At 47.0% G+C, this 19076-nt stretch overlaps 1 protein-coding gene across 5 annotated transcripts in view; it reads right to left on the reverse strand.

The window, feature by feature from the left end:
- Window positions 1-1540: 1540 nt before the first annotated feature.
- Window positions 1541-19076, reverse strand: part of LOC138825205 (macrophage-capping protein) — a 28381-nt gene continuing 10845 nt past the window's right edge. For 3 of the 5 annotated variants that reach the window (XM_070019590.1, XM_070019588.1, XM_070019587.1), the window contains 9 exons: window positions 10191-10226; window positions 9834-10006; window positions 9581-9735; window positions 8860-9027; window positions 6995-7144; window positions 6135-6227; window positions 5505-5637; window positions 2722-2810; window positions 1541-1745 (listed from right to left, as the gene is read on the reverse strand). In XM_070019590.1, coding sequence (XP_069875691.1) covers window positions 1680-1745; window positions 2722-2810; window positions 5505-5637; window positions 6135-6227; window positions 6995-7144; window positions 8860-9027; window positions 9581-9735; window positions 9834-10006; window positions 10191-10213 — 1050 coding nt within the window. In that variant the 5' untranslated portion in view covers window positions 10214-10226 and the 3' untranslated portion in view covers window positions 1541-1679. Of the gene's footprint in view, window positions 1746-2721; window positions 2811-5504; window positions 5638-6134; window positions 6228-6994; window positions 7145-8859; window positions 9028-9580; window positions 9736-9833; window positions 10007-10190; window positions 10227-11962; window positions 12064-18785; window positions 18852-19076 lie in introns of those variants that run through there. The other 2 variants (XM_070019589.1, XM_070019591.1) reach the window with 2 other exon arrangements.

A 19076-nucleotide genomic window follows, 5' to 3' on the forward strand; every position in this document is an offset into this window, starting at 1 on the left:
GCTCCCTTGGGTTCACACCCTGTCCTTGTCATGCACATACTCTAAGACGGGGCTTCTTTTTGGCTGCTTCTTTCTTCTTGCTATTTGGCTCTCTTTCCTCTTTGATATTTTACTAACACACCATTATACAATAAAATGAACTGAGTATCAATGGCTCATGCCTGTAATCCTATCTATTCAAGAAACAGATCTGGAGGATTGAGGTTTGAAGCCAGTCTGGAGACATGGCTCAAGTGGTGAAGAGCCAATGCTGAACAAAAAAGCTGAGTAAACTTGGCACCAGTGGCTCCTGTCTGTAATCCTAGCTACTCAGGAGGCTGAGATCTGGGGAACATGATGTGAAGCTATCTCAGGCAGGAAAAGTTGGTGAGACTTACTTCAAATTAACCACAAAATGCCAAAAGTAGAGCTACACTCACTAACCTTGAGTAAAAGAGCTCAGGGACAACACCCAGGCCTAGAGTTCAAGCCCAGTACACACACACACACACACACACACACACACACAAAGAATGTAAGGCCCTGAGTTTAAGCCACATTACTGGGGGGGGGGGGGGGGGGCAAGCACTGGTATCTCATGCCTATAATCCTAGCCACTCCAGAGGCTGAAATCTAAATATTGTGGTTCCAAGCCAGCCGGATAGGAAAATCCATGAAACTCTTATCTCTAATTAATCACTGAAAGCCAAAAGTGGAGGTATGGCCCAAGTGGTAGAACACTAGCCTTGAGTGAAAAAGCTCAGGGACAGAGGCCTAGGCCCTGAGTTCAACCTCCATGACTGACAAAAAAAAAAGGACCCAGGCCCTAAATTCAAGCCCCAAGACTGGCACAGAAGAACAAGGGGGAGGGCGTGGAGGTTACCCTGGAGCAGCAGGGTAAAAACAGCCAGGTCTATCAGCGTACCATATCTGTGAAGAAGCTGCCAGATTTGTACTGCAGGCCACGATCCTCTAGCTCTGCCAGCATAATCATTCAAATCTGCCTTGCAGGAATTTTTTTAGGGTGTGTAAAGAAATACTGGGACCAGGGGCTGGTGGCTCACTAGCTACCGGAAACAGATCTGAGAATCACGGTTCAAAGCCAGCCCAGGGAGGAAAGTTTGTGAGACTCCAATTAACCACTAGAAAGCCAGAAGTAGCGCTGTGACTCAAGTAGTAGAGCACTTTGGGCTGAAGTTCTGAGGGACAGTACCCAGCCCCAGCCCCAGGAATGACAGAAAGAAAGAAGGAAAGGAAGGAAGGAAGGAAAGAAAGAAAGGAAGGAAGGAAAACTGGGTCTAGTGGAGATTCATCACAGACACAACCTTCTGTCAGGGAATGTGAAGCTGAACTAAACCCTAGCTAAAGCAGCCCTGAGCCTGGGAGCCATGCACTTCCCTGTTGGGTTCACAGCAGTACCTGCCAGCCCCTAGCACTTCCGACACTTCTGTCTTAGTCTTGCCAAGCCAGTGCTGGCCCCTCAGAGGCTGTGGAATTGGCATCTGTGTCTTGCAGGTAGGACATAGGAATCAGCCCAGAGCAGGCAGCACAGGAAGAAAGCTGGAGAAGGCACTTGTTTTCCTTTATTTTCCATCTGCAGAGGGGTACCTCAGCACTGACCCCGCAGCCAGAGGAAAGCACGGACAGGAAGCCCAGGGGCGGGGGAAGGGACAGAAGCAAACACAGAGACCCTCTCTCCCTCACTTCCAGTTCTTGAAGAATTGCTTGAAGATAGGACTCTCGCGGCCCTGGGGCAGAATCTCCACCTGCAGGACAATGGGAGAGAAATAAGGCTGACCTGGCGGCCATCTCTGCCTCTGCCAGAGAGGAAATGGCACCCTAGGCCCAAGTCTATATGCTGTCCAGGCTAGAAATGCTCCCTCAGACAAGACCAGACACAAGATCACAGATACAAGCTAAGAACACATCATGGGCTGGGAATGTGGCTAGAATGTGGTAGAATGTTTGCCTAGCATGCAGGAAGCCCTGGGTTCCATACCTCAGTACCACCTAAGCATAAAAAGCTGGAAGTAGTGCTGTGGCTCAAGTGTCCTAGCTTTGAGCAAAAGCAGCTTGGGGACAGTGCCCAGGCCTCAGTCCAAGACCCAGGCCCGCCAAAAAAAAATCATATCAGGTGCATGGATGTAGTTTTAGAGATGCCATCAGTTATGGATGAGCTATATGGGAATGACTTATAGAATCCTTGTGCTGGGGTGACAAGAGGCTGTAGCAGCCAGAAACAGTGGCCAAGAGGAGAAATACAAGGTTCCCAGGGTGAAAACCAGCCCATAACATATTGCCCAACATCCTCTTTAAAATAACACTTGTTTTTTTTCTCCTGGTGCTGATATTGGGGCAAGAATGCAGAGCCTAGGTGCAGTCCCTTTGCTTTTTTGCTAAGGCTGGCACTCTTCCACTTGAGTCACCGCTTCACCTCTGGATTTTTGCTGGTTAATTAGAGGTACAAGTTTCACAGACTCTCTTGCCCAGGCTGGCAATCATTAGATCTCAGTATCCTGAGCAGCTAAGATTATAGGCATGAGCCACTGCAGCCCAGCAATAACACACTTGTAAACCATGAAGGATTGAGAAGGACGTTCTCCAGGGTGGGTCTGAGAGGAGGTGTGAGTGTTCCTGACTCCTATGGCTGTCCTGCTCCTTTTATCTGGTCTGAAGGGTGGGAGGCTTGGGAAGGGCCCCAGGACTAGGGCCTAGGAACTAGGGGTGTGGGTGTCTCCTTACCTGAGTGTTGGGGGCATACTGCATGCGGGAGATGAAGTCCTCAGCCACTTGGAGGGCCGCCTGCCTCTCCTTCTCATTAGCTTTTCGCCCTGGATAACAGTAGAAGATATTTTTTAAAAAGTGAACCTCTCTCATCTTCATCCATTTTTTTTTCTTTTTGGTTGGTTGTGGTGCTTGAACTCAGGCCCTGGGCACTGACCCTGAACTCTTTTGTTTAAGGCTAGTGTTCTACCACTTTGAGCCACAGAATCACATTGGTTGTTAATTGGAGATAAGAGTCATGTATTTTCCTGCCTAGGTAGGTTTTGAAACATGATCCACAGATCTCAACATCCTGAGTAGCTAGAATTACAGTCATGAGCCACCAGTGTCCCAGCTTTCATCCTACTTTAATTAAGCAAATTTAAGGCAGGGAAGGGTCACAGAATAGCTGACAACTTTATAAACAACTGGACCAGGAGATTCCAAGAATGTTAAGGGACTCTTTAGCAGTATGAAGTCAGTTGCTAAAGAATTTTAGCTCCAAGCTAAAACAAAAACTTCACTCCTGCCTTGGTCTGATCAAAATCTGCTCAGAAATATTTCAAAGAACTCTGATTGTCTCCCTTCACCTCAAACTGTATGGTGGCAAGCTGACTCTAATTAACCCAACAAGCCAATGGTGGCTTAGTTATCATGCTAACAAAGTGCATATAAAAATGAATGCCACGATGGGCACTGGTGGCTCATACCTGTAATCCTAGCTACTTAGGAGGCTGAGATCTGAGGATTACGATTCAAAGCCAGCCCAGGCAGGAAAGTCCTTGAGACTCTTATCTCCAATTAACCACAAGAAAACCGGAAGTGGTAGAGTGCTAGCCTTGAGCTGAAAAGTTAAGGGACAGCTCCCAGGTAGAGAGTTCAAGCCCCTCAACTGACCAAAAAAAAAAAAGAAAAAAAGAATATCACAACCTGGGCATTGGTGACTCATACCTGTAATCTTAGCTACTCAGGAGGCTGAGATCTGAGGATCACGGTTCAAAATCAACCCAGGCAGGAAAGTCTATGAGACTCTTATCTCCAATTAACCAGAAAAAAATAGAGATACAGCTCAAGTGGTAGAACACTAGCCTTGAGTATAAAAGCTTAGGGCCAGTACCCAGGCCCTGAATTCAAGCCTCAAGACTAAGAGAAAGAGCGAGCGAGCGAGCGAGCGAGAGTGAGAGTGAGAGAGAGAGAGAGAGAGAGAGAGAGAGAGAGAGAGAGAGAGAGAGAGAGAGAGAAGAGAGAGAGCGCACAAGCCCTACTGAAATCACCTGAAATTGCCTTCAGGCAATGCCTGTACTCCTAAGGAGGGCATCTTCCCTAGGACAGATACTCTAGCCAGGCTCTCAGAGTCCTAAGAAGTACAGAGGATCTGAAACTAACCCTCTGGGTCCTTCCTCAGTGAACTGCCCAGCTCCACGCCAACCTATTAGGCATTTTCCTTCTTGGCCTCCCAAGTTTCCTGTCTCTTCTCTGCTTTCTCTTTCTGCAATGGTTCCTTGCTTGAGGATTAAAGACCCTTTTATGGGACTTGACATTGGCCTTAGGGGTCACATGAGTCTCAGCAACAGAGGGCTAGTCTCACCCTAAGGGTTAATTAGTGTTTCTTAATCTTTAGAAACTTGCTAGTGGCACTTGCTGCTCCAGGTCAGTTCCTGCAACAGCAAGTCACCACTATTCCTAACCAGAATAGGAACTAGTGATTTCTCAGCCTTGGTTCATTCAACCCTATCTATTGAGCAAATGCTGTGTCATCAGGAGCTTCAGGGAAGTACAGAAATTTATAATCTGATGAGGTAAGAAAAGATCAAGAAATGACAACTAGCTGGTGCCAGTGGCTCATGCCTATAATCTTAGGAAGCTGAGATCTGAGGATCATGGTTCAAAGCCAGCCTGAGCAGAAAAGTCGGTGAGATTCTTGTTTCCACCAGAAAACCCAAAGTGGCATTGTGACTCAAAGTGGTTGAGTGCTAGCCTTGAGTGAAAAAGCAAGGAAGGAAGGGGGAGGGAGAGAGAGAGAAAGAAAGAGAGAGAGGGGGAGGGGGAGAGAGAGAGAGAGAGAGAGAGAGAGAGAGAGAGAGAGAGAGAGAGAGAGAGAGAGAGAAAGAAAGAAAGAAAGAAAGAAAGAAAGAAAGAAAGAAAGGAAGAAAGGAAGGAAGGAAGGAAGGAAGGAAGGAAGAAAGAAAGAAAGAAAGAAAGAAAGAAAGAAAGAAAGAAAGAAAGAAAAAACCACAGAAAAGTGCCTGCATACTCAGGATCTTTAGTTTCAATATTTTCCTGTTGTCAAAGCCAGACAGCCTTCTGCCCAACAGCATTTCTTTCTAGTTGATAACATCTCTTCCCAAAACAAGTTCTGCTAGTTTTCTTTGTACCGCATAAAGTGACAATTTATCTAAAAGTTACCTCTGTCACACCTCATGACAAAAATCTTTGATCAGGGAACCAAAAGCTCTGGAGGCCTAGGAAAGGGCTAGGACAAAGATTCTCAAAGCGTGCTCTCTGGGATTACAGGGCACCCCTTGGGAACCTGTTAGGTATGCATGCTCAGGGTTCACCTCCAAAAGTGAATCTCTGGGGCAGTGCCCAACAATGTGTTGAAGCAGGTTTTGTGGATTCTGAAGCTGGCTGTAGAGAGCCACCACCTAGATTTATGGGGTGGGAGTGGCCACCAAGGGTCAGGCTGATCCATGCAGTGGAAAACCTGTTCAGCTCAGGACAGCTACAGAGACCTCAGGCTGGTGGGAAGGAGCCACACATACCCTTCCAGATGTAGATCTTGCCACAGAGCCCATTGTCTAGCACAAAGCAGTCATCGGGGATCAGCAGCTCCAGGGCAAAAGGGCTGGAGTCTGCCACCTTGGTCAGGTTCATCTGTCCAGTGGCGTCAGAGACCTAGGAAGGACAGGCAGCATTCACATCCCAATTCTCACCTGAGCCCCAGGCTGCTGCCCAGGCCTGCCTCTTCGGTGAGCCTCAGCCCCATCACCGAGGAGCAGATGGTAGAAAATAAGCTCTGAAAAGCAAACCCAAGGTGCCCTTCTCCAACCCAGCACCTCACTCACCACACAGCACCCAGGCCCTAAATTCATTTCAGAATGCACAGATTTAAAAGAATTAAAACTCAGTCCTGGCTTGAAACCTTCACTAAGAAGGGACCAGAAGTGAAATGGCATGTATCGCCGACCATCTCCCCAACTCCCACCCCACCTTGCCTCCCCTTTCCCTCTCCCTCCCCCCCAATACTGATGTCTGCCTCTGCAACCCCTGCATAAACTCCCCTGGTTCCTACATCCACCTTCCTACATCCTCCTCTTGTCTTCAGCCCCAAGCCCCCTCAGCTGCTCTATGTAGGCTCCTACCCCCTCACTGGTCCCAGGGGAAGGTCCCACCTTATACAGAGCTGCAGCCTGTGCATTGGTCTGGTCAGCTGTGAGGTCTTCTTCAGGGTTGCCCTCCTTCAGAGCAGGCTTGGGGCCCAGAACCTACAGGAACCAGAGCAGATCAAGTAGGGTGGGATTTCTGCCCCAAAGCTTCCAAGCCATCATATCCAGATTAGATGTGTGTGTGTGTGTGTGTGTGTGTGTGTGTGTGTGTGTGTGTGTGTGTGTGTGTGTGTGTGTGTGTGTGTGTGTTGCCATAAACTAGAACCTTTCCCTCTTTTTCTGCCCATGGTGAGTGCTCACTTACACCACCCCTCAAGATCTGCCAGAGTCTGTCAGACTTCTGCTGGGCTGGATTTGAAGTACAATCCTCAGATCTCAGCCTCCTGAGTAACTAGGATTACAAGCATGAGCCACAGGTGCCCAGCCCACATTAGATTTCTAAGATAACAAATTAGATTTCTTTTCAATACTATTTATTTCTATAACATATCCATTGCATGATCAATTATAGAATGTATGATATATACACTAAGACTCAAATACTAGCAATTATTTCTCAATTGACACTGAATTACCATTTAAACTATAAATGTAGCTCTTTCTCAGCATGCTCCTATGGGGTACATTTTGTCCCACACTAGCGCTCCAAGCAGAAATGATCCAGGGCTGAGTCCACTCTACCCATACCCAGGGTGCTTGTCCCAACTGTGCACCTGGAGGGGCGCTTATTCTTCATCACAGAGAAACACTATGTGAGCTAGTCATAGCCCCAAGTAGTGCCCCTACCATCCTCTATCTGCCATCCACACACTTCTGGCATATCACTGCTGCTGGCCATCTGGCCATTCACCCCAGTATTCTCCAACCTGGATCATCTCGGTAGGCTCTTCCCCATCAGTGATGATCTCCACCTGGGCCTTGCCCTGCCGCTCACTGTCCCGGATGGCCAAGGCCAGGTCCCTCGCCTTGTTGCGCTCCAGGATGTTGGACTTCCCACCACACCAGGCAAAGATGTTCTGCAAGGAAGCAAAGAGTCCAGTCATAGCCAGCTGCCTGAGTCCTGCCCCTCCTGCTCTCCTCCCTGAAGAACTGTCCCCAGAGGCAGATAATCAAGGAGACAGAGGCCTCAGAGAAAAGCAGTTACAACACTCTGTGAGAGTGCTTTATTATCTATATTATCTCACTGTTTTATTTTTCACCACATCATGTCATATACTTAAGCATATTTCTCTTTTCTCCCTTCTCTTAAAAGTAAGCTTCAGAGAAAAGATGTTGTTATTTTGTGTCAATCCTGGGGCTTGAACTGGCACTGTCCCTTAGGCTAAAACTCCACCACTTGAGCTCCCTTCCATTTCCAGAGTTGTAGGGTGTGTGTGTGTGTGTGTGTGTGTGTGTGTGTGTGTGTGTGTGTGTGTGTGTGTGTGTGTGTGTGTGTGTGTGTGTGTGTGTGTGTGTGTGTGTGTGTGTGTGTGTGTGTGTGTGTGTGTGTGTGTGTGTGTGTGTGTGTGTGTGTCTGAGAGAGCCCAGGGCTTGAACTCAGGTCCTGGGCCTTGTCCTTGAGGTTTTTGTTTGTTTTTGTTTTTGTTTTTTACTCAAGGTTAATGCTCTACCACTTGAACCATAGCTCTACTTCTGGTTTTCTGGTGGTTAACTGTAGATAAGAGTATCACAGACTTTACTGCCCAGGCTCACATCAAAACACAATCTTCAGCTCTCAGCTTCCTGAGTAGCTAAGATTCAGATATGAGCCACGGGTGCTTGGCTTAAGAGATGTTTTCTTTTGTGTTGTTACCTGGCATTCACCCACTGCTAAAATAGAGCTGGCACATATTTAGATACAAAGTAAATTTGTACTGAATGAGTGAGTAAAAGAGTGAATGAGGGGCTGGGAAGGTAGCTCAGTGGTAGAGTGCTTGCCTTGTATGCATGAGGCCCTGGATTCAATTCCTCAGGACCACATTAACAGAAAAGGCCAGAAGTGGCATTGTGGCTCAAGTGGTAGAGCACTAGCCTTTAGCTGAAGAGCTGAGGGACAGCGCCCAAGCCCAGAGTTCAGGCCCCAGGACCAACAACAACAACAACAACAACAAAAGGCGAATGAATGGGCTGGGAAGGTAGCTTAGTGGTAGAGTGGTAGAGTGCTTGCCTCGCATGCATGAAGTCCTGGGTTCGATTCGTCAGTACCATATACACAGAAAAAGCCAGAAATGGGAGCTGGGAAGGTGGCTCAATGGTAGAATGGTAGAATGGTGTGTATTATATATATATATATATATATATACACACACACACACACACACACACTAAAGGACAATTGTCTAGGCCCTGAATCCAAGCCCTAGTACTGGGACACACACACAAAAGAAGAAAATATTCAGGAAAAAAAAAACTGCATCTGAACTGAACAGACTTTTTTTTTCTTTCTTGTTATTATTCCCTAAACAATATAGTGAAACAACTATTTTCACAGCATTCACAATGTAATATTAGGAGTCATGGAAAATATAGGAGACTTGAGCATCCGTGGATTTTGGTGTCCCTGGTGGGGCTTGGAAATGATTCCTTGTGGATGCTAAGGGCTAAATATAAGGACTTCCTCTCATGCTTGCATCGATCCACTGGGAATGAGAGGGCTTACAGCTTCTTGACTCCTCTCCATTTTCCCAACTCCAGGCCCTGCCCCCTTCAACTATAGTGCCAACACAAGTGCCCAGTCTGGACATCTACCCACATGGCCCAGGTCCAGGATGAAGCAGTCCCCAGTGTTGAAGCTGTCCCAGCTCAACGCCCGCTCGGTGGCACGGATGTTCTTTTTCCCTTTCACCTGGTAGAGTTTCTTGATGACAGCTGGGGTGGCACCGGAGGCCGTCTTGTGAAATGCTGACTCAACACCTCCTTCCTGCAAACCAGAAGGCTTGTCTGAGTTGGCTGAGAGACCCAGATCCCTCTGCACCCCTTCCCACTGGAAGATGGGAAGAAAAGGGGAGAAACATGATTGAGTGTACTGGGGAAGGTCTGACAGAGTATGAACTAGCCAGAAACAGGGTTGAGCCAGGTGCCAGTGGCTCAAGCCTATCATCCTAGCTACTCAAGAGGCTGAGATCTGAGGATAACAGTTTGAAGCCAATCCTGGAAGGCAAGCCCATGAAACTGTTATCTCCAAGTAATCACCAAAAATCTAGAATTAGAGGTATGGATCAAGTGGTAGAGCAAAAAAAGCCAACAGGCAGAGGCCAGGACCTGAGTTCAAGCTCCAGTACTAGCACACACACACACACACACACACACACACACACACACACACACACACACACACACACACACACACACACACACACACACACACACACACACACACACACACACACACACACACACACACACACACACGCAGAAGCAATGTTGACTCTGAGAGAAGCCCCAGGGGTGGGTGTGTGGAGGCGGGTTCTGACCTGGTATTTGAGGCCCTGTGGGAAGTAGCTCATGAAAAGGTCAGACTCATTGCCCTGCACTTCACGATGTTGCACAGGCCTCTCTCCAAGCAGGGTATTGAGGTGCACAGCTAGCACAGCACAAGCCCCCTGCTCATCCCGAGATGACTGCTGGCCTGAGACAGGTGGGAGGGGACAGGAAAAAGCCTTTGAGAACCATGCCAGCCTCCACCCCTGCCCAGGCCACATCCCTCACTCAGCCCAAACCCTTTACCTATCCACAGGTGCAGATGAGAGAGCTCTTCTGGGCCATTGTGCAGCACTAGGTAAGAGTCTCCTGAGAAGAAGATGCCCTGGTTCTCACGTGCCACAGGCACTGGCTTTAGCTTCTCCACTCGCCATATGTGCAGGCCAGGATCTTGTACCGAGGCTGGGAATGGAGAGCCACTGTGGGAAGGGAGAGAGGGTTGGCAGTGTCCAGGGCCCACAAGGAGAGACCTGGCTCAAGGAGAGACCTGAACAGGCCTGGGCCTGAGGTCTGGGAATGAGGACAGCAATGCAGAGGGAGGAGAAGCCCTTGAAAGGAAGAGAATATGGGAAGGGGATTGAGGCAATGGGACATACTACCTACCTCTGGGGGATGGGTGTGTACATACTGTTTCCAGATCTGGAAAGAAAGAAGCCATAGTTATCACAAAGGCCACAATAATCGCCTCTTACACTGGTCTGGGGAAGCCTGTCCAGGAGGCCAAGTTTTCATCAACTAATAGATATATAAATATATCTGTATATATATATTCTTTATATATACATATACTTCGTATATATTTATACATATTCATCAACTACTTTACATCTAGAAGCCCAAGAAAAGATTGTCCTGGCTTTATTACACAGGCAAAAAAAATAATAATAAGGCAGAGACAGTAAGACCACGATCACACAGCTAGTGAGGGTAGTTCATGGAAACTAGATCTCAGACCTCTAGGCCAGTGTCTTCTTCCTGCCATGACTTCTCAGACATTCTTCTCATCTATCCTGAATCCTGGATATTGTGCAAACTTGGGGTATAGCTTTCTGACTAATCACTGCTTATATTAGAAAAGTTTAAAATCAGCTTGGCAGCAGTGGCTCATACCTGTAATCTTAGTAACTACTCAGGAAGCTGAGGTCTGAGGATCACAATTCAAAGTCAGCCCAGGCAAAAAAGTTCATGAGTCTTTTTTTTTTTTTTCTGTTGGCCGTGGGGCTTGAGATCAGGGCCTGGACACTGTCCCTGGGCTCTTGAGAGCTCTACCACTTTGAGCCATAGTGCTACTTCCAGTTTTCTAGTGGTTAATTGGACGTAAGAGTCTCATAGACTTTCCTGACAGGGCTGATTTTAAATTACATTTCTCAGATCTCAGCCTTCTAAGTAGCTAGGATTACAGGTGTGAGCCACCAGCAGCTGACTTGTAAGACTCTTATCTCAATTAACTACCAAAAAAGCCAGTAGCGGAGCTGTGGCACAAGTAGTAAGGTGCTAGCCTTGACCAAAGGAAGCTTAGGATACCAGGCATGTCATGCCTATAATCCTAGAGGCTGAGATCTGAGGATTGTGGTTCAAAACCAGCTAGGACAGGAAAGCCCTTGAGATTCTTTTTTTTTCTTTTCTTTCTTTCTTTCTTTCTTTTCTTTCTTTCTTTTCTTTCTTTCTTTCTTTCTTTCTTTCCTTTCTTTCTTTCTTTCTTTCTTTCTTTCTTTCTTTCTTTCTTTCTTTCTTTCTTTCTTTTTGTGGTCAGTCGTGGGGCTTGAACTCTGGGCTTGGGCGCTGTCCCTGTGCTCTTCAGCTCAAGGCGAGCACTCTACCACTTGAGCCACAGCACCACTCCCAGTTTTCTAGTGGTTTATTGGAGATAAGAGTATCACGGACTTTCCTGCCTTGGCTGGCTTTGAACCATGATTCTCAGATCTCAGCCTCCTGAGTAGCTAGGATTACAGGCATGAGCCACAGGTGCCCAGCTGCCCTTGAGTTTCTTATCTCTAATTAACTACCAAAAAAGCCAGAAGTGGAGCTGTGGTTCAAATGGTAGAGCACTAGCCTTGAGAAAAATAGCTCAGAGACTGCCCAGTCTCTGAGTTCAAGCCCTAGGACAGGCACCAAAATAAATAAAGAAACAAAAGAAATTAAAAATAAAAAATACTACTGGCCCTGGTGGCACACCCTGGTAATCAACAAGGAAGATGAGACAGGAGGATCACAAGTTTTGCCTGGGCTACACACACACACACACACACACACACACACACACACACACACACACACACACACACACACACACACACACACACACACACACACACACACACACCAAATAATTAAATGAAAAATTGGGAATGCTCACTCCAAAAGAAACAAATTACCTGTGTTGTGGCTCAGAAAGTAATACCCCAGGGTATGGTGTGCTTTGGTTGTTGAGTACTCTAAAGAAGCAGTCTCAGGGTCTCCTGACCATCTCTTTTTCTCCAACTGCAGGAAGGAACTTTCTATGAAGTTCTCTTATCTGACTAAAGAGAGTTTCTTCTGTAGAAATGCATTTGTCAAGTCCACTCCCTTTACACATACTTTCTCACTAAATAGAGAAGATGAACTTAGAGGGAAAGGTCTGATACCCTGCCCAGAGTGTGCCACAGCAGCCATCTATCTATTCTTCTGAAGCTGTTACCCTAAAGGCTTTATTTCTGCAGTAGCCAACCTTTGTTGTCATGTGTTTCTTCTCCTCAGCCTCCCATAGCCAGTGGCTACTGCCCCCTCAGAATCCCAAACCCCTATACCTTTCTGTAACTCAGCACCCTATTAAAACTTCAACTGGAGCAATGCATCAGTGGCTCACACTTGTAAACCCCGGGAGTCTGAGATCCAGAGGACAATCTGAAGCCAGTTGGGACTAAAAAAGTCTGTGAGACAGTGCTAGCTGTGAATAAGTAAATGGAGTGATCACGGGCCCTGAGTTTAAGCCCTAGTACCAGCATGAAAATAAATAAATAAGCCAAGTGCCAGTGGCTCATGCTTGTAATCCTAGCTACTCAGGAGGCTGATATCTGAGGACTGCAATTCAAAACCAGCTGGGCAGGGCTGGGAAGGTGGCTCAGTGGTAGAGCGCTTGCCTTGCATACATGAGGCCCTGGGTTCGATTCCTCAGTACCACATAAGCAAAAAGAAAAAAGCCAGAAATGGTACTGTGTCTCAAGTGGTAGAGCACTAGCCTTGAGCTGAAGAGCTGAGGGACAGCCCCCAGGCCCAGAGTCCAGGCCCCACGACCGGACCAAAAAAAAAAAAAAACCAGCTGGGCAGGTTTTAACCACTAAGATATCAGACAGAAGTGGTGCTGTGGCTCAAAGTGGTAGAACACTAGCCTTGAGTTAAAGAGCTCAGGGACAGCACTCAGGCCCTGATCTTCAAGCCCCAAAACCAACCAAAAAAATAATGATATCTGGTGGTTCATCCTAGCTACTTAGGAGGTTGAGATCTGAGGATCACGGTTCAAAGCCAGCCTGGTCAGGAAAGTCCGTGAAACTCTTACCTCCAATAAATCATCAGAAAAACGGAAGTGTGCTTTAGTTCAAATGGTAGAGCACTAGCCTTGAGCTGAAGAACTGAGGGACAGAGCTCAGGCCCAGAGTTCAAGCCCCACAACCGACAAAAAAATAATAATGATGATGATGATGATGACCAGGAATGCAAGGTTGGCTTAACCTCTGGGATTCAACCAATGTAATTTGCCCTATTAATAAACATATATGTGTGAAGCATATTTGTGTGTGTGTATATATATATATGTGTGTGTGTGTGTGTGTGTGTGTGTATGTGTGTTATATACTACCAAATATAAATTCCAATACATGTAGAGAAAAGCATTTAGCAAAATTCTATACATCCATTTTGATTTTTTTTTAAAAGGGGGGGGGGGGGCGCTGGCCATGGTAACATCCTTGTACTCAGTATTCCGAGGCATAAAGATCATGAGAATGAGGTCAGTTTGGATCTCATATTGAAACTGTGTCTCATTCCCAGGCATCAGCTATCACTTCTGAGTGCTTAGCTTGCCTCCAATACTAGAATGATGAATGCCATCATTATTCCGTAGGTCAGCAGGGCCAGAATTCCTTGGACAAAATATATTAGAACGGGGAGAGAATTCTAAAGGCAAACATCTTTAAAAACTCATTATCTTTTTTTTAATTCAAAAAATATAATTACTACAGTTTCATTCACTGTCTTTTCTATGTTCCCATTGTTAGCTGGTTTCTTGGTGGGGATGAGGGGTTAAAATGTAGAGACTAAATTCCATCAAGCACTTAATATAACACATAGGTCCATTCAACTAAGGTTTTTGTTCATTTGTTAGTTGGTTGGTTTTGTTTTGTTTTTGGGGGGTTGTTAGTCATAGGACTTGAACTCAGGGCCTGGGGGCTTCTACTCAAGGCTAGCATGAACCACAGCTCCACTTCCAATTTTCTGATGGTTAATTGGACATAAGACTTGCCTACCCAGGCTGACTCAGGTCTCAACCTCCTGAGTAGCTAGGATTACAGGTATGAACCACCAATGTCCAACTCAGTTAAGGTTTTTGTAAGGCTCTCTGCCTCTGTGGTGTTGGATTAAGGTCTGGGGAAACTGAAGGTGAAAATATAAAGTAGAAAATAATAGCTGAGCACTGGTGGCTCATGCCTGTAATCCTAGCTACTCAGGAGGATGAGATCTGAGGATCACAGTTCAAAGCCAGCTCTGGCAGGAAAGGCCATGAAACTAATCTCCAATAAACCACCAGAAAACTAGAAGTAGGGCTGTGGCTCAAGTGGTAGAGCACTAGCCTTGAGCTGAAGAGCTCAAACCCCATGACCGACCAAAAAAAAATTGTAAAATTAGAAGACTCTTGTTGGGAAGGTGGATCAGTGGTAGAGTGTTTGCCTTGCATCCATGAGGCCCTGGGTTCGATTCCTCAGCACCACATAAGCAGAAAAAGCCAGAAGTGGTGCTGAGGCTCAAGTGGTAGAATGCTAGCCACTAGTCGTGAGCTGAAGATCTGAGGGACAGGGTCTCAGAGTTCAAGCCCCACGACCGACAAAAAAGTTAATTAATTAATTAATTAGAGGACTCTTGGAGATTGAGGCTGCCGGAGGGGAGAAGAGACTCTGAATGGTAGCTTGGAGAGCAAGGTATTGAATCTGAGTAGAAAAGAGAAGGGGAGGCAGAGCCTTGGTAATAATGGCTATGAAATACCATCTGAATTATGACTTTCCATTATCAACCTAAAAATAGTGGAAGGCATTTTTCTTTTTCTTTTTCTTTTTCTTTTTTTTTTTTTTTTTTTTTTTGGTGTCACATTTCCCTGAGACTGGGAGGCAGTCAGGGGGCGGGGAAGAGCTAAAGTTTCTCCATCCCACATAGGATCACATGGTATGCCCACATCCCCTGCTACAGACAGCCCACCAGCTGGTGACTCAGGTGGGAAGTGGTAGCCGCCCCACCCAAGCTGGCAGGAAGAGCTCAGAATGAGAAATGGAGTGAGCCAGTTGCCAGCCTTGTCATTCTGTTCCTGAAATAAGAACTTAGGACAAAATTAGCCCACCTTCCTCAGACATTTCAGGGTTCTGATGAAAGAGGTTTGGCTACCAGCTCCTTTATCACCCTAGCTGCCCAATAGAATTACCCCGAGACCTTATATAATTTTATCCACTCACAAAGGTTCGTTGTCCAAAAATCCCTCAGGCTTTTGAATCTTCTCCTAGGCCCATCAGTACACTTCCTTGCAAAATCCAGTTTGGGCCAGTTTGCTAGGCCTGTTTAGTCACAAGTTCCTATCCTCCTTCCCTCCACAGTCAGTCATCTCCTGATCAGATTCATTTGTCTTCCACTCCCCCTCCAGGTGATTTCTGATCAACCTGGACAAACTTCTTCTAGAATCCTGTTAAGTCAGTTTGGACAGAACCTTCCTTACCCCTGGCATTTCTTTCAGTAATTTTCCACTCCTTGACCCCTTACTCTGCTCCTTAGATAAAAATTCTCACTTGCAGGGATGGAAAGGTGGCTCAGTGGTAGAGTGCTTGCCCCGCATGCATGAGGCCCTAGGTTTGATTCCTCAGCACCACAGAAGCAGAAAAAGCCAAAAGTGGCACTGTGGCTCAAGTGGTAGAGCGAGCCGTGAGCTAAATTGCTCAGGGATAGCACCCAGGCCTAGAGTTCAAGCCCCATGACCGACAAAAAATAAAATAAAATAAAATAAAATAAATTTCTCACTTGTCCATGCTGTATTCAGCATTAAACACAGTCTCTCTCCCAAACTCAAGACCCTGATGCTACGGTCCCTACACCCAGGGCATCATTCTCAAAGTCTTTATTGTACATTTTCACGTATTACTACATTTTTCCCTAACAGTACCCATGTCCCCAGCCTAGAAAATCTGCCTCCACAGTTCTGAAACATGTTTGAAGTGACCTCAATACTAGCAGCATATTCTGTAAGAATAACATCGAACTCTTGGCAAACTGAATCATCTGGGGATCCTTAAAACTCCTGATGTCTAAGTGAGCATCAGTGACTCAGTTCAAAGCCAGCCCAAGCAGGAAAGTCTGCAACTTGTTTACCTCCAGTAAACTACAAAAAAAGAAAAAAGAAAAAAAAAAGCGGAGCTGTGACTCAAGTCGAGTGCTAGCCTTGAGTCAAAGATGCTCAAAGATAGTGCCTAAGAGTTCAAGTCCCAGGACTGGCAAAAAAAAAAAAAAAGCCCTCCTGATGCCTCAAAGCCATTTTGGGTTAGCTAAAAATCAGACTCAGAGCCTGGCTACCAGTTTTTGAGAAGTTCTGGAGCAGGGTTAAGGATCCTGCTGCATATCCTGACCCTCTGTCCAGGCTCTTCCAGGGAAAAGGTCCATCCTAACATCTGGCCTTTCAGTCTTTCCTCCTTGTCCCAGCCCTTTGGCTCATCAATGTTCCCAAGTATCTCGCCTCCATCAAAGTCCAACATCCCTGCAGGCCCATATCAAGCCCCAGCTGTCTTAGGAATCTCTGGGCCATTTGGTGTCTCGGCTTCCTATGGAAGTTCTCCCAAGCCTCTCTGCTAGGAGCACACACTTCAGCCCCTGTGTGCTGACTGGCTGGAAGCATGTCCGGACTGTTTCATGTCTCCAGAACCTGATACCTTGGTGCACTGGTCTAGCAAGCAGTCTATGACAGAGTCTATTCAATTCCATTCAAGGCCCATGCTGGGTGCTCTCCAAAGGCAGACTTCAGGGTGGGAGGCAGGGTCAAGAATACACAGAGATGAAAAAAGGCCCAGGCCTTGTGGCCTATTTAGATGGCACAGAGACATGGGGAGCCAACCATCTAATGAACCTGCCAACTTCCCCCAGGAGAGGAATGTCACAGAATCACAGATGTCAGCCTTAGAAGGAGCCTTAGTGTTGATCTAGTCCTGATCTGAATCTGCCTCCCAACATAGAACCTGTACACGCACAGCACTTCTGTAATAGCCCTCACCAACCATTCCCTTCTTGAATGCTCTGATGGGAAACTTATTTATTCTCTCTCTCTCTCCCCCCTTTCCCTCTCCCTCTCCCTCTCTCTCCCTCCTTCTCCCCTTTCTCTCAGGGTTTTGTGCATGCTAGGAAGTACTCTGCCAATGAGCTACAGCCAGCTCCTTTCTAGATCTTCTGCTCTTCCATAGTGAGGAGAGTTAGGCACTGTCCCCCCTTCTACCAGACTATAAGGGAGGGCCTTTGGAGCAGAAGCTAGATTCTGTTTCTCAGAACTAGATTCCACATCTAGCTAAACCTCTTAGTGCCTACTACCTTGCAGATACTCAAAGACATTTATTGTTGTTGTTGTTGCTGTTGTTGTTGTTGTTGTTTTGCCAGTCCTGGGGCTTGAACTCAGGGCATTGGGCTCTGTCTATGAGCTTCTTTTGCTCAAGGCTAGCACTCTACCACTTGAGCCACAGAGCCACATCCAGCTTTTTCTGTTTATGTGATACTGAGAAATCAAACCCAGGGCTTCATGAATGCTCGGTAAGCATTCTACCACTAAGCCACATTCCCAGCCCCAGTTTAGCAGTTCTTAATGAGCTCCAGTTATTACACCAGATGGAATCTAAAGGACAGCCCAAGATTTTAACAGATATGGACTGAAGCAGCCTTGGGGCAGAAAGCTGGGGCTAAGTGTCCCATTAAACTGTCCAGGGCTTCTCAGGAGCCATCCAGAGGAGCCTCTCTGGGATCACGTACTCTTTTCCCCAGATCCCAGCTCCCAGCCCTCCAGCTCCACCTCCATCTCCTTCCTGCCCTGCCTTCAGCCAGATCTGCTGGGAACTATTAAACCCCATCCTATACCCAATGTTTGAATTCATATGGTTAGGCCTGCCACATTTCTCCACAAACTCTCTGCCACAATGCTGTCTTGGAGCCTGGGAGAACCAAATCTAAATTCACCACTAGGCTGGTTGAGGGCTTCGGCATTGAAGTCTGACACCCCTTCCCACAGGCTAGGATGAAAGACTACAAGTTCCTCCATTGGCAGCTTGGGCACAAGCCAGATGGCCCACCTACAAACCCGCAAGACTGCAGTCAAGGAAGGCACCTGGAGCCTGGCATAAATGTGCCAGGACGGCATCATTCTTAACTCAGTTTCAAGACCCTGGCAACCAACTCTCATCTGTGTCCCCCTAAAGTGTCCTGGACAGCCCCCAGCTCCCTCTGCTGGCCACTGATGGGAAATGCCTTCAACTCAAACCACTCACCTTTGTCATAAATACTGCCCTTGGGGCAGACTTCAATTAATCTGAATCATCTCCCACCCTCTTCCCTCTCGCCAAACACACCCTGCCATTGCAAAAGGGTAACCTGTAGATTGAGGGCCCTACCATGAGTTGACATGTCTGCTAAAAACAAATGCTATAAGCTTCAATCTCTGCACAAAGAACCCCTTCCCCTGTTCCCATCCTGTCCCCTCTCCCGTGACAAATTACCCCCAGGCTCCTGGCCTGACTGATTGCATTCTCTGTGCCTAAATAAAAGGAGACCTCAGTTGTAAAAGAGTGCATCATCGTCTCTCCAGTCTGGCTGGAAGATTGGCAGCCCTCTCAGGCTTTAACCCTGAATAAAAGCCTGTTCTGATCTGTGGAGGTTTCTGGATTCCTTCGTTTTCTCCTCCCCATAATCATTCCTTACAGCCACCTCCCACTTTATTACCTCTGACACCACTTCTTCCTGCTCCAGCGTCTTGAACTGCTTCTTTCCAGCTGCTCCACCCCAACTTCTAACTTCCCATTTTCTTTCTCCTCCAGCCCCACCCCATCCACCCCCTCCAAAAGGAGGCTCTGGGCTTGGAGTCTGGCAGGTCTAGACAGAGCAGACCGCGCCTGGAACCCAGGCTACCAGGCTACCTGGTCATAAGTGCACAGGGCGAGGCGAGAGGTCCCCACCCCAGCCTTGAACAGTGACCGGCTTCGAGTAAGGCAGGCCCAGGTGGCATTTCTGCAT

This window comes from Dipodomys merriami, unplaced genomic scaffold (genome assembly GCF_024711535.1).
Source record: "Dipodomys merriami isolate MVZ:Mamm:240054 unplaced genomic scaffold, mDipMer1.0.p SCAF_136, whole genome shotgun sequence".
Taxonomy (NCBI): domain Eukaryota; kingdom Metazoa; phylum Chordata; class Mammalia; order Rodentia; family Heteromyidae; genus Dipodomys; species Dipodomys merriami.